Source organism: Triturus cristatus, chromosome 7 (assembly GCF_964204655.1).
Source record: "Triturus cristatus chromosome 7, aTriCri1.1, whole genome shotgun sequence".
Lineage (NCBI taxonomy): Eukaryota > Metazoa > Chordata > Amphibia > Caudata > Salamandridae > Triturus > Triturus cristatus.
In genome coordinates this window covers 189,481,736-189,497,046 of record NC_140590.1, presented here as the reverse complement: position 1 = coordinate 189,497,046, position 15,311 = coordinate 189,481,736, and the positions used below count along the sequence as shown (strand labels likewise).

Sequence of the window (15,311 nt, the reverse complement as noted above, 5' to 3'; positions counted from 1 at the left end):
ATATATATATATATATTAGATTTTATTTTTGGGAGATATTGGTTGGTCCCTGGTATGAATGATTGAAAGTTGGTTTGTGAAGTTGCCCAAGGGGGAATTACTTTTTTTGCCTATTATTTTAAAGACCTGAACCCGAGTTATAGTGAGGGAGAGGGCATGTATTAACCTGTACCGCCCAAGAAAGAAGGGTTATAAGGATATTAGAATATTTCACCCACTGAGAGAGGAATGTTCTAAGTTAAATGGATAGATGCAGAAAGACAAACCTTGGAATGTTGGAAGAGAAGGCTTATTCCAGGTATTATTAGCCCTAAGCCACTTCATTGTCTTTAGTGGAGCCCCCACAGATAGCAGCTGTGACTCCTAAGTTAAGCTCACGTCTCACTTCTGTATTTGTATTTATTGATCTGGGAGCTCTCCTACAACATACCTCTCTCTGGTCTGTCACAGGGCCATGCATCACTCAGAGCTAGATGTAAAGACTGCCGGAGTTAACGGAACCTTGGGGTATTTCTGCGTGGATGAGAAGCAGCTTCCCAGTGCCAAGCGGCTGACTGATCTCCTTTCACCATGGTAAGGTGGTAGCTTGTGTGTAAAGGAATCATCACAAGCCACTTTCTATCACACTTTGCAATTTTGGTAAATGTCAGTGTTGTGTCAGTTCATCGCTCTGCAAAGACATGTGGTCTCCTGTACGAAGGAAAGAAGTAAACAGTGTTTTCCAAAATTGCCAAGAATCATTTTATTATTTCAGTTTTTTTTTTAATAAATAACAATTTTAACAATGTCAAATTATAGGAGAAATCTAAGGAAGAGGAGATGAGTGTTCCCCAAGACGGCCTTTTCCAAGATAGGATGTTGTTGTGTTGGAAAGTAATTTCAATGCGGGACAAATAATGTCTGTAAAATGGGTGGCCTGGGAATACATTTAGGGGGTCTAGTGGAGTCAGACCAGTGTAGCAGAATTGGTAAAGTTTATTTTGAAAAGAATCAGCAAAAGGTAATATATGTAACAGAAGCTGGGAAGGGCTGCATTTAAGTTTGTAGATGTAATCTCAGAGACCTAATCTGAATATTTGAAAAAGTTCACAATTGTGCAACTCAACCAAGCACACATAGTTTTAAATGTATTCTCAAAACTCAAAAAGAAGAAGTCCATCTGCTCCTAACAAGGGTAACTTGACTATTTCCTCATCGAACAGGAAATGTAAGAGGTTGAAATGCACCAAACATCTTAACACTTTGAAGCTGCCTCGGTGCTTGTTTCTCAGAATGTGGTCCTACGTTGCATTGTAACATCTCTTTGATAGTTATTTTTTCCCTTTTTCAGTGAGTGCCCAAAAGGAAAGTTCCTTGCCATCCAGTGCCAAGGTAGGAAAGACAGAATTGAAGTTTGTCAAGGTTTTGGAGTACTGTTAGTAGTGTGCATCTGCACACCTCATAGTATCCTATTTTATATGACTTGGATTGAGATCGGAAGTGTATTAAACATAGGGGGTAGAGAATGTTGTCTCTCTCTTAAATTCTGATGACTGTACTTAGATATAAGTATCATACTTCCTAGATCTTTGTTATGTTTCTGTTCCAGTTTACATTGTACATCTTGTGCATAGAATCCCCCCTCTTTCATGCATGGGGTCTTTGTCCTTCTCGACTCATGTCCTATATTCTGGTCTATGGTACATCTTTCTTCTTCAGCTGTTTCTGTGTCTGGATTAATGAGGAATTTACCTGGGATGAAACATCTCTTGGCTGTCAAACAGTGCCAGGGCTGGCAATATGAGGGAGGGGTCAGCTCTTTTTGCAAGCAAGACACATTCCAAACTACACATGAAGTAACAAAAAGTCACAATGAATTTTAGTCTAGACAAGATTTGTTGTTGAACTGTGATGAAGCATGATTGGGCAAATGTTGTTTGTTCATCATCCTCTTACGTAGGAAAAAATGTATTATAAATGCAAAGAATGCTCAGTAGAAAGTGGTTGGAAGAGGAGCCAACTGGTGTTCCACATGGATACCTGGGGCCCGATTCACAGAACTAACTTAAGACAAGATCCTAAACTTACTACCATTTTGATATTCACAGAAGGCACATACTCATTTTGGTGTTCACAGAAGGCACTTACTCATTTTGGTATTCACAGAAGTTAGGAGTCCTAACTTTAGAACTCCTAAATGCCATCTGTGAATACTGAAAGTGTTAAAGTTAGGATTTTTTTCAGTTTAGGAGTAGTAAAGTTAGGACTCCTAACTTTAGGACTCCTAAATGCCTTATTTAAATACCGAAAGTCTTAAAGTTAGGATTTTTCTCAGTTTAGGAGTAGTAAAGTTAGGACTCCTAACTTTAGGACTCGTAAAGGCTTTCTGTGAATACCGAAAGTCTTAAAGTTAGGATTTTTCTCAGTTTAGGAGTCGTAAAGTTAGGACTCCTAACTTTAGGACTCCTAAATGCCTTCTGTGAATACCGAAAGTCTTAAAGTTAGGATTTTTCTGAGTTTAGGAGTAGTAAAGTTAAGACTCCTAACTTTACTACTGCTAAACTGAGAAAAATCCTAACTTTAAGACTTTCGGTATTCACAGACAGCATTTAGGAGTCCTAAAGTTAGGACTCCTAACTTCTGTGAATACCAAAATAAGTAAGTGCCTTTTGTGAATACCAAGATGAGTAAGTGCCTTCTGTGAATACCAAAATGGTAGTAAGTTTAGGATTTTGTCTTAAGTTAGTTCTGTGAATCGGGCCCATAGTTCGATTTTGGAATCACACTGATCAATCATTTGTAAACGCTGACTTTTAGACAAAAATCTAAAAATTCTATCCTTGTGGTCCCTATCCGGCCAATGTTTAATAAAAGCTCCTGAGATTCCAATGAATCCATGCAAATTATATCAAGCCTTCCCAAAATTCCAATTCAAGTCCACAGCAAAATGTCTACTTACAACTGTTGCCTAGAATTCACCTGGAGTGGCACCAACTCCGTGGGTTCACAAAGCCTTCTTCAGTCACTACACAGACACAGAGGAAAAGTTTTACATATTTTGATGGGTGGACTCACCAAGAAAAACTATTTTGCTGGTTTTTCTCTCTGCACTCTCCAGTTTATTCAGAGTTGCACATGTTAAACTATTGCTACTGCTCGTGACTGTACCCCTATGTCCTTGAAGGCCAGTAAGAAAATTATGATGCTAGGACTGTAGGAAAGTTACGTTCTAGAGATTCAAATCCAGAGCTAGAGAGACCTCTTTCCAGGTTGTATGCGGGCAGGTAGGCAGACCTGGTGTTTCAAGTGTGTTTGGGTTATATCATCTGTAACAGACAGTACTGTCCTGTGAGTGGGTTGCACAGGACTAAAATTCTTGGTCTCTTGGACAAGAATTCTTCGACTGTCACCATCCTTAAATGTTGGCCAAGGTGGTCCAGTTTGTATTTTATAGATATTGTTTTTGACAAAAGCTATTCCAGAATCATTTGAACTACAAAAGTGAAATATTGCACAAGCATGGCTTCCTTCTATTCACCTTTCTCTCTCTGCAGGCTACTCCAAATAGGGAGCCAATGTCTTCAGACAAAGCGTCACAGAAAGTTTCCAGCTCAAAGGTCCTACCTGTTTTTTAGGTCGAGCATCTGAGACCTATTGTAACTTCTCTTGTGGGGTTAAAGCCATCCCCCTGTGGGCCAATTTCTTTGTTTCAGTGTCCTGTACAAATCCTCTCTTACTAGTGGTCAATCCTTCTCTTTGTCCCTCCTGTTTGTCTTTATGTTTCTCCCACACAGCAGGGACTAAGTATTGCATTATTATGTTTTAGATGTTTATTTGTAGTTTGTGGCCTTTTTTTCTCCTTTCCTGCTCGTGTTAGTGTTTGGCTGTGTTCAGATCAGCGCCCGTAACTGCTCGCATTTTAATGGAACTTTCCTCCATCCCATGTGGCTGCATGCCCGTGCCACTCCCCCTTGTTCCTAGTGCTGCCTTCCCGTCCCTCACCCCTCCTGCTACGTTACTTGCTTCTTTTTACGGTCCATTGATGCTAAAGTGCAATGGAAGGCATGCCTCTTTGCCCTTGCCCTGTGTCTAGTTTTGGCAACACTTTAAGTCATCTGGGGACTGCCCGGAAGTTGTGGGCTGGGCTGTGGTTGGCTCCGACGTGGGATAAGACAACGCAAGCACCTGAGCCTAATTTTTTAACAAAGCACACCAGCTAAGCAGAGAGAATCCAAATTTATTAAATATTATGAATTCTCTGTGGTGCTGTTGCGTGAACTGCTGATGCAACATCTATGTTGGTGTTTTCTAACTATTGTGGGGACAGAGTAAGTAGTAGCTGTCTCCGTGTCTGAGTGCTGCCTGCTCGGAACCTCCTGCTCATTGGTGGGCTCAAAGGCCCCCCCCCACATCCCCCCATCATGTGTGCCAGCCCAGGCTGAGACAGCTTCCCCGGCACACACACAGACAGTTTTTGAGCTGCCAGCTGCACCTGAGTACTTCACAGGTCTTTAAAAGACCATTCACTTGCTAACAAGGCTTTGTTGCTTTTCACCTCTTCATAGAGCCCCTGCATCTCCACTCTGCCTATGGCTAGAAGAATTAAGCCCCCCACCACCCCGAAATCTTTATCAGCCCCCCCCCCCTGAAATTTGGCTCTAGTTGCGTCTCTGATGAGGATAATAAACTCCCCAGATTTGTTTGTTAAAATATCCTGCTTTGCAGGTCTAAAATGTTGGCATGCATGAAAATGTCACTTTTGTTAAACATTTGAAAATCTGCCCCAGCTCGTTTTGTTATTATCTTATTGCCAAAACCACTCAATTCTGATATACGAATAGACCACACTTCCTAAAGCGTGCCACTGGTGTGACTGACAGTGGAGACACACTCGAGTTATAAATAAAAATTGCCTCAGTCCGGTTTACGCAGACGGTCGGTTTTTAGGGTGACCCACAAGATCAAATCTTCTCTGAACCAGTATGGTGAATGAGATTAAATCTGTTGTCATTGATTAGTTATTTAAAGCATGTTCCCTGCCTCGTAATTGCAGTGAGCAAGGTCAGAGTTTGGTGCACCCAGGACCTCACAACCTATCAGGTAAGCCTATTTATTACATTGGCACCCGTCCTCTCTTTATAATTGTCTGTTCTGTGAACACGGCCTCATGCCTACCTTGGACTTTTTGTGACCTCTGCCCAGCTGCAAACTCTTACTTCCCTTCCCGGTCTTCCCTTTTCTCACTGTGTTGTCAAAGCCCTCTCCTTACCTGTACTTTCTCCTCGCCCTCTTTGGCACCCCGGAATAGTGGCAGGTGATTTCAAAGTTAACTGGTAAGTTTTATTTGCTCGATATTAATCATACCTAGGAACTCATCTGGTTACAACCGCCTTTTCGGAGCAATCTCCTGAAGGAGACTGGTTTGGATCTACTTAGATGGTATAGCAAGTCTATCTAGTGGATAGAATAAGATGGCACTCTTACTAAAAATAAAATTCTTTTCTAAGACCTGATCATATTTATAGCTCAAAGAACATTGGATCAAATCCAGTGTAGTATTGCCCCGCACACTAGTGTAAAGTAATTTCATCGCCCACCCACCCCCCGTAAGGACCAACCTATTTTCCTATACTTATTCTATAAAATGTTAAGTTGTGGAAGCAAGCTAAATATAGATTTTTTTAACACGCCGTCTAACAGATGTAGAAAACAAGCATTTGCAAGGCAATAGGTCTCGGGTTCACGCGAGTTTGAGCTATTGACACTGTAAATGACAATGCCTTTTATTTTTGTTTACGTTTTTAAAACATAAATAAAAGGCATTCTCATTTACAATGCCAATAGCTTAAACTCGCATAAATGTGAGACCTATTGCATTGCAAATGCTTGTCTTTTCTGTTCTAGGTGCATGCATTATGATGGAGGACCACTTTTACTAACTAGCGACTTTATGTACTATACATTTACAGGAGAACATGAAACCTCCTTTCTCATTAACATGTATCATACAGGAGGCAGTTTGCAGCCGCTTGTGAATACCTGCCTCTTTCCTGCATTTTCATTCGATGACAGCAAACTCTTATTTTTTTAAAGCACCCATGTCCCTTGGCTTGTGTTCAGGCACTGCTTTCTTGAAAACAAAACAAAGGTAAGCAGCCAGAGAATGACACTGCAGTGACCATTACGCCACCAACCCACAGGGACAGCTTCCACTTTGCAATCTATGGCTATTCCATGTCGGTTGTGGGTAATCATTTAGTTGTTTGATATCGCATCTGCTCAAGACAGTTACAGGCAGGGAACAGCAAAAAAATTTGAAATCCTGCATGAATAGTATATCTGTTAAAAATCTATTGGTTCAATTGAATTAGTCATACTGATTTACCTTCTGAATTTGAGGGTTAAAGTTTATAGCATCATTATAAAACGTAATAGCTTAGGGATGTATGTTCATGGTATTTTTATCCCATTTAAAACATCCCTTTGAAATTTGCTGCAGGAACCATGAGGTTTCTAATCACGTTATGTTTTTTTAAGTTTTTGTTGTCACATTATGTCATTTACTCTCCACCATAATTGAACTTTGTGCAACTGCATGACACAGTTGGCTACAATCAATCAAACTGGCTTGAAGAATTTTCGAAACTAGTGGGGCGCTCCAGTCAGCTCCTGTCTTGAAAGTTTCAGGGTGAATCCTCAAGCGGGGGGTCTAGAAAAAAGGGGGGTACCAAAACGCGTTTTCTCCATGTTATTTTCCATAGGAAACTTTAGACAAAGCTGCAGCCCAAACTGCTTAACGGAATTACACCAAAATTGGCAAAAAGGTAGGTCTTGGGTCAGAAAGAGACCTTAAATGGTGTAAATCCGTTCAGTAGTTCCTGAGAAATTTAAAAAAGAAAAAGTTTCAAAATCTAGGGCAGTGGTGGGTTCGCGAACCCTCCCAAGCACGAGCTTCACTGAGATTGGCTGCCAACACTCCAAACCAGGAAGTGTTGGCAGCCATCTTGAGACTCGGAAGAACCGAGTCACAAAAAAACTGTGGAAACTAATGTTTAAAAACAAGAAAAGGGGGCAGGGTAGTAATACCCTGACCCCCTAGGCCTGCTCACGGGGTCCCACAAGGACCCCAGGGCCTGAAAAATAATTTTTTTAAATAATTTCGGCAGAAATCGTGTGGGGGTCAGGAATCCCATGCTTCATTTAAACCACCCCCCCGGGTGGGCCAGGTAAAAAATAATGGCCAAGCCCCGGGCGATGGAGTCCCCTGGACCGAAATTGGCCTCGGGAGGGGGACCACATGGCCCTCCTCCCTCAATAATTTTTTTTTTAAAAGTAGGCTCAACACAAGGGTACCTCATCGCCCCACCAGCAGTGCCCCAGAAGCCACGTTTGCAGCGTGGTGTAAAAAGGGGTGTGGCCTAGGAACACCTCTCTGCAACGCAGCTCTGTGGCGCTTACTTGAGGTACCTGGTGGGCTACTTGGCCACCAGGGACCTTTAGGATTCAAGTGGACTTGATAGGGATGTTATTGTTAGAAATTAGGATTTATAAATCCTTAGGAATTCACTGAAAAACCCATAGGATTGAGGCACATTATAATTAGAAATTTTCGTTTAAAAAATCATTGAAATTCACTGAAAAAACCATAGGTTTTAGGGACGTTATAGTTAGAAATTAGCATTTTAAAAACCTTAGAAATTCACTGAAAAAAACTGGTTTCAGACACATTATAGTTAGTGGACATTTCACTCATACAAAACCATAGAAATTCCGCCGTTATAGTTAGTTCAGCTAACTATAACTTGCGCCCCCAAAAATGCACTGCTGATGACGCCACATATTACATCATTCATGACATGGTCAGTGACATCACTGATGCCATCACTGATGACATCATCCATGTGAAAATCTGATGCACCTCCTCACACTCTAATATAACCTTTGATACACCCACTGTAAAATATAGACTACCATGTTCCAAACCATTGACATACCAATACCAGTTACTACATATGCACTCACTGATTCCTAGGTCTACACACACATTCACTCATTCACCCATACAATCACTCATACATGCAGTCAATCATCAATACAACACTGTGATAGGCACCCATACACTTATACAGACACTCAGACATCACCACTCATCCAGAGTTACTTACATACCTAGTCAGTCATGCAAAGAATCAATCACACTTCCATTTACTGACCTACACAGTTATACACATACCACATCACTTATTCAAACAGAAAAAAATGCATACTTACTCTCTTATATAATCACTGATACAAGTAAACACTCATCCATACAGCCACTCTCGCAATCACTGACTCTCACGTATATTCATTTATATACTCCAACTCTCCATTACACTGCCTTTTCCATATGTAGTTACTTGGACATGTACCACTGAGACATCCATTCAATCACCAACACACCCACACACACACTCACCCATCCATACAGCTGTTTCCACATGCAGTCAAAGACCTCCCACCCACCCACTAACACACTCAGGCACCCATACAAATACTCAGGCAACCAATCGATAACCCATATAGACACTCATGTAGCTACTGACCAACCCACGCAGCAGCTTATACAACATACTAATCAATCAATATGCTTTATTCGATAGAAAAATATATCATAAAAGCAGAATCAATCCTTAAACAGTACAAAAAAGCAATTTGACATAGACCTAACAGTGACAATTCATTACAGTTTGATAGTTAAAAGATAAAATTCATTTTATAAAACAAATAAAAGAAAAATGGGAAAAACAACTAAAATTTGAGTATCATAAAAAGTGATACACAACAGTGTAGTACAAAACAGTTAATATAGGCCTAATCCATATTATTTGGTGTCAAAAAGCTTCGAACGTAGCACCCATGCACATCCCAGGTATTTGGCCACCCCACAGATCACAGTGAGGGAGGAAGTATCTGTCCCGAGGACACATAGAACAGACAGATAGTTTCTTGAGCCCAACAATGCACAGACAGGTTTTAACCACTTGCTTCCTATATGTCTGTATCCGGGGCAGGCGAACATAAAGTGAGCAATGGACTCAGTGTGAGCTCCACATCCTGGGCATGGCGCTGCTGCTGTTGATAACGCAGATCGATCGATCCCCCTCTAGCTCACTATTAAATCATTAATGGGGAGGGTTCTGATTCTCAGTTTCATATACAAGGACCTATCTCTGGGGGTTTGGATAAAATTGAGATAAGCTTCCAGCTTCCGAACAGGCTTGTCTTCCATGAACCGCTCAGTGAGGGTTCCCCTGTCTGCATTGGTCTCCTGAACCGTCTCCATCCAATTCCAATAAGCTTTTTTTTTAACCTGTTTGGGAGGCGGGGTCTGGGTAACCCATGCCTCTCCTAGACCTTTGTCGAATAGTAGATGCCTAAGATTTGAAATCCATTTAACCCTCTGGCCTATATCCGCTTGAATGATATCGCTAAAAGCTGCTGCATAATAAGACAGCTCTGGGGTCGATCTAATACGGGCCCAAAAACGTAGAGGTCGGAGGCGTACAATATCTTTGATTGAGTGTCTGCCTATATCTAAATACAGGGGCTTTAATGGGGTAGAGATTGAGAGGGAAACCAGACCTCTAAAAAACTTGTTCTCCGATCTCACTAGGTCAATGATATTCTCAAAACCCCATAGTTCCGCCCCATACAGGGCTGAGGGGAGTGCTTTACCTTCATAAACCACAAGGGCCGGTGATATTGGTTTACTTACAGAGAGTTGTTGTTCTATTAAAATCGCCCCGGATTCCTGCTTGTGGTTTAGAAGCATTTTTGTCAGATGAGAACTCCACTTCATTTTGCCAGTAACCGGAATACCCAAATAGTCAAAGGACTCAACTAAATCTAGTGGTTTTCCTTGAAGGGTGATGATATTTCTAAACCGCTTCGAAGGGGATATGGTCATCAATCTTGTTTTGACAGTATTGATAATTAGGCCTCGACCGGAGCCAAAACAACAGACAGACTGATACAGACATTCACACAGTTTAGTAACTAACCCATTTATTCAGTAAGACAAATGTAATCACTCACTTAAACAGTCAGTCATGCACCTACTAAATCCTCCATCCAGACACTTATACACCCACTCATTCTTCAATACACCTTGGCATATATATAAAACATTTAAACTTTACAGAAACATACATTCACTAGATGATGTCATCAGTGATGTCATCAGTGATATCATTTGAGATGTCATCAGTGATGTCATCAGTGATACCACTGACCATGTCATGAATGATGCAAAATGTGACGTCATCAGCAGTTCATTGCGGGGGCACGAGTTATAGTTAGCTGAATTAACTATAATGGCGGATTATATATATATACATATATATATATATATTCACTGAAAAAACCATAGGTTTCACACATGTTATAGTTAGCTGGAAATTTTACTGATAAAAAAACCAATTAAATTCCCCCGTTATAGTTACTGTAAGCAACTATAACTCACGCGACCGTAATCCTCTGTTGATGCTAATACTGTATTTAGACACTTATTTGCCCATGTCTTCTTCCATTAAATTTTAGCTATACATATATTACAATTTTTTTTTTTTCATAAAGACACATATGTCATCAGCAGAGGTTTACGGTCGCGTGAGTTATAGTTGCTTACAGTAACTATAACGGGGGAATTTCATTGGTTTTTTATCAGTAAAATTTCCAGCTAACTATAACATGTGTGAAACCTATGGTTTTTTCAGTGAATTAGCAAGGTTTTTTAAATGCTAATTCCTCTCTATAACGTGTGTGAAACCTATGGTTTTTTCAGTGAATTTGTACGGTTTTTTAAATGCTAAGTTACTTTACGCCATTCGTGGCGTGCGCGCCCACTTAACGCAGTTCGTTCCGTGCGCGAACGGTGCGCTTCGCGCACCGTGCGCGCACAGTGAGCATGCGGTGCGCTTCGCGCACCGCGCGCCCACTTTACGCAGTTAGTGCCGTACACGCAAGGTGGGCACGCAGTGCGCTACGCGCACCGCGTGCCCACGTAACGCACCGTGCGCACATCGAGGACATATTATGCGCTTCCTTGTGATAGGTAATCTGTTAAATTTAATTTGTAAGTGATGACAATAATATGCCATGCACAGAGAGTGTGTTTTTTTTTTATATATATTTTTTAGCGTAAGCGCACGGTACGCGTACGGTAAGCGTAATCGGCGAAATTTTCAAAAAATAAAAATTTACCGTTTTTGGCCTTGGGGGATCTTTGAGGACTCAACTAACATGGCTATGTGCATGGGCGCTGTCTAAACAGCCCCTTTATATGTTTTTTCCCTTTGTTTACAGCCCCTCCCTCACAGTGCGAGAGAGAAAATGGCGGCCGCCGCTTCCTGGTTTCGACCGATTCGAATGTTTACTTAGATGTAACAGCCAATCAGAATCGCGCTCGCGCACGTCACCGTACGCGTACGGTAAGCGTACCGTAAGCGCACCGTAAGCTGGCTCAGATATATATATTGATTTAAAGGCTATTTTCTCAGAATCTACTGAACAGATTTACACCAAACCAACAAAAGGCACTTCCTTGACCTGAGGACTACCTCTCTGCCAAATTTCAAGTAATTCTGTTCAGCCGTTCGGGCTGTAGCCCTGTCTAAAGGTCCTATGGAAAAATGCATGGGAAAAACGCGTTTTGGGACCCCCCTTTTATCTCAGCCCCCGCTTGACGAATCCCCCCGAGACTTTCAGGGTAGGAGCGGAGCGTAGCGTCCCACCTATTTTGAAAAATTCGCGAGGATTCGTCAACCGGCGCCAAAGTTATTCAAAATAGAATATTGAGGATTTCCTATGGAAACGTGGTCCTAACTATAACTACCTACCGGCGACCGCCAGTAGGTAATATATATATATATATATATATATATATATATATATATATATATCCAACTTAGCAGGAAACCCATTTGAAAAAGGCCACAGGAAGATGCAAATAATCTCTCTGATTTTTATGGCAGCATGCAAGCAGATGACTGGACAGCATCATACATCCAAAATAGTTCTTAAGCCAGACGCGTTTCGGGAATCTCGTCAGTCCCTTCTTCTGTGGCAATGTTCTGAGAAGATGAAAGCACTACTGCATTGCGCACGTTTACATTAAGTACACCTGCCCCAGTGGGCGTGGCCGCTTGCACGGCCTTCTGGGTGTTGTAGTGCGGTGCCTGTAATCCCCAGTGGGCGTGCTGTTCATTTTCACAAAAATACGCAAAGTAAAATCCCAAGTGGGTAGGTGCATGTGGCGGCCGACATCTGCCCCGCTTTGTTGCTGTCATGCTGAGTAGGCGGCCCCCGCCCTGCCCTGTTATTGTGGCACTTCAAAGACCAGCAGGCTCTGGGTGAGCCAACGCCCACTGGGGCAGGTGATAATCATTATAAAATGCCGGTGCTCTTTGCAATGTTAAAAGAAGCCTCTGAAGAAATGCTCGTGGAGCATGAAACGCGTCAGGCAACAAATTCTTTTGGACTCTGTTTTCATTGCCCTGCGCTGTTTTCCTGCACATTAAAACGAAGATTTACCTACCTGTAAGCTGGCTCTTCTAAGTGGGAAACTTTTGATGTTGGATATATTACGGCTGGTCCCGGTCGGGGAAGAGCCCTGCCACAGAGGTGTGGACCGAGCTGCAGGTATTTTGCAAGCAGCACTGAGGGCAGGAAGGTCGTGATGCAGGTCAGAGGGCAGCGCAGAGACTTTGAGACATTTTCCATACCCACTGTGGTGTTTTATTTTAATGAAAACTGACATTGCATTTGAGCAGCTCACTGTAGCGTTATTGTGGCACTTCAAAGACCAGCAGGCTCTGGGTGAGCCAACGCCCACTGGGGCAGGTGATAATCATTATAAAATGCCGGTGCTCTTTGCAATGTTAAAAGAAGCCTCTGAAGAAATGCTCGTGGAGCATGAAACGCGTCAGGCAACAAATTCTTTTGGACTCTGTTTTCATTGCCCTGCGCTGTTTTCCTGCACATTAAAACGAAGATTTACCTACCTGTAAGCTGGCTCTTCTAAGTGGGAAACTTTTGATGTTGGATATATTACGGCTGGTCCCGGTCGGGGAAGAGCCCTGCCACAGAGGTGTGGACCGAGCTGCAGGTATTTTGCAAGCAGCACTGAGGGCAGGAAGGTCGTGATGCAGGTCAGAGGGCAGCGCAGAGACTTTGAGACATTTTCCATACCCACTGTGGTGTTTTATTTTAATGAAAACTGACATTGCATTTGAGCAGCTCACTGTAGCGTTATTGTGGCACTTCAAAGACCAGCAGGCTCTGGGTGAGCCAACGCCCACTGGGGCAGGTGATAATCATTATAAAATGCCGGTGCTCTTTGCAATGTTAAAAGAAGCCTCTGAAGAAATGCTCGTGGAGCATGAAACGCGTCAGGCAACAAATTCTTTTGGACTCTGTTTTCATTGCCCTGCGCTGTTTTCCTGCACATTAAAACGAAGATTTACCTACCTGTAAGCTGGCTCTTCTAAGTGGGAAACTTTTGATGTTGGATATATATATATATATATATATATATATATATATATATATATATATATATATATGTATATTATCTACTGGCGGTCGCCAGTAGATAGTTATAGTTAGGACCGAGTTCCCATATCTGAAAATTCTATTTTGAATAACTTTGGCGCCGGTAGACTTATCTTTGTGAAATTTTCCACACTAATGGGGCGCTCCGCTCAGCTCCTACCCTGAAAGTCTCGGGGTGATTCGTCAAGCGGGGGCTGAGAAAAAAGGGGGGTCCCTAAACGCGTTTTCCCCATGCATTTTCCCATAGGACCTTTAGTCGAATGTACAGCCCGAACGGCTGAACAGAATTACTTGAAATTTGGCAAAGAGGTAGTCCTCAGATCAGGCATGTGCCTTTTGCATATATGGTATAAATCCATTCAGTAGTTCCTGAGAAAATCACAAGTAAAATCACATATATATCTGGGCGGAGAATAACCACATATCTCATCGTGAGATCTGATTGGCTGTCAGCACTTCATCCAAGAAGTGTTGGCAGCCATCTTGGGACCAATATACATGATAGCACCTCATTAAAAAGCCCTGCAGTTAATAGAAGGTTTTAAGACTTTAGTTACATTATAAATCATTTGTTGATGGTACCATACTCATTTTAGGAATTGTGGTGTGTTCTAAGGTGATTTTACCATGTGTAAAAGCCTTCTGCTGTGATATCATGAATCATGTTTGAGAGAAAACTATTTTCTCATGCTTTTCCCACAGAGGTTTGGAAGGTGATCTATAAGCTAAACTGAGAGCATATTTTCTGTAAATTCACATTATCTTTCTCAGTCATGGGAGAATGAAGTCTGACATTCTCAGTAAAACATGTGCATCCAACAAGGGCAGAGACTGTCAGTTGATTCCTTTGTGTTCTACTGTAGCTTCCCAAAGTGTTCTACAGAACAACTAGAGCGCTAACAGTCCTACTTATGACAAAAGTATGGCGCACCTGAAGCCATCTTGGTTGGAATAAAGTGGTAACTCTTAAAACATTTAATTTAAAAAGGAACAAAATGAGGGGGTTCATTTTGCCATAGAAAGTATGATTAGTGCTGCAGAAAGAGAAATTAGGGCACAATTTGAATGACTTCTATTTCATTAAAAAATTCTGACATGCAGACTGAAACATGCACTTTCAATACCAGCAGCAGACTTCCCTGGTGAGCAATAGCTTTACTACAGTGATCTAATGAGCAACTAGAGTGCTAACATTCAGAATTTATGGCAAATGTGTGACACATCTGAATGCCTTCTTGATGGAACCAAACTAAAACACTGAAAGTATTTCTTACTGAGGAGACTGCAGTAAATGAGGAAATTAGTAAACTTCATAACAAATAAATCTCCCAAGATGGCCACCAGAGACAAAAGAGCCCAAATGTAGCACAAATATCACCCAGATGTAGCCCAAGTATAGCCCAATGACAGAAAGTCCCAGAGTGTTCTAACAAACAACTAGAGCGCTAACAGTCTTACTTATGACAAAAGTATGGCACACCTGAAGCCATCTTGATTGGAATAAAGTGGTAACACTTAAAACATTTAATTTACAATGGAACATAATGAGGGGGTTCATTTTCCCATAGAAAGTATGAATAGTTCTGAAGAAAGAAAAAAATAGGGCACATTTTGACTTCTCAAATTCTCTTCTATTTCATAAAAGTATTCTGACCTGCAGACTGAAACATACCAGCAGCAGACTTCCGTGGTGAGCAGCAGCTTTACTACAGTGATCTAATGAGCAAAGTAAAAAACTG

General features: G+C 41.6%; 1 protein-coding gene across 4 annotated transcripts in view; it reads left to right on the top strand.

The window, feature by feature from the left end:
• The window catches only part of HPN (hepsin), a 445,048-nt gene that overhangs the window by 373,084 nt on the left and 56,653 nt on the right, over positions 1-15,311 (top strand). For all 4 annotated transcript variants that reach the window (XM_085616009.1, XM_085616008.1, XM_085616006.1 and 1 more), the window contains 2 exons: positions 451-573; positions 1,331-1,371. In XM_085616009.1, coding sequence (XP_085472135.1) covers positions 451-573; positions 1,331-1,371 — 164 coding nt within the window. The remainder of the gene's footprint in view (positions 1-450; positions 574-1,330; positions 1,372-15,311) is intronic.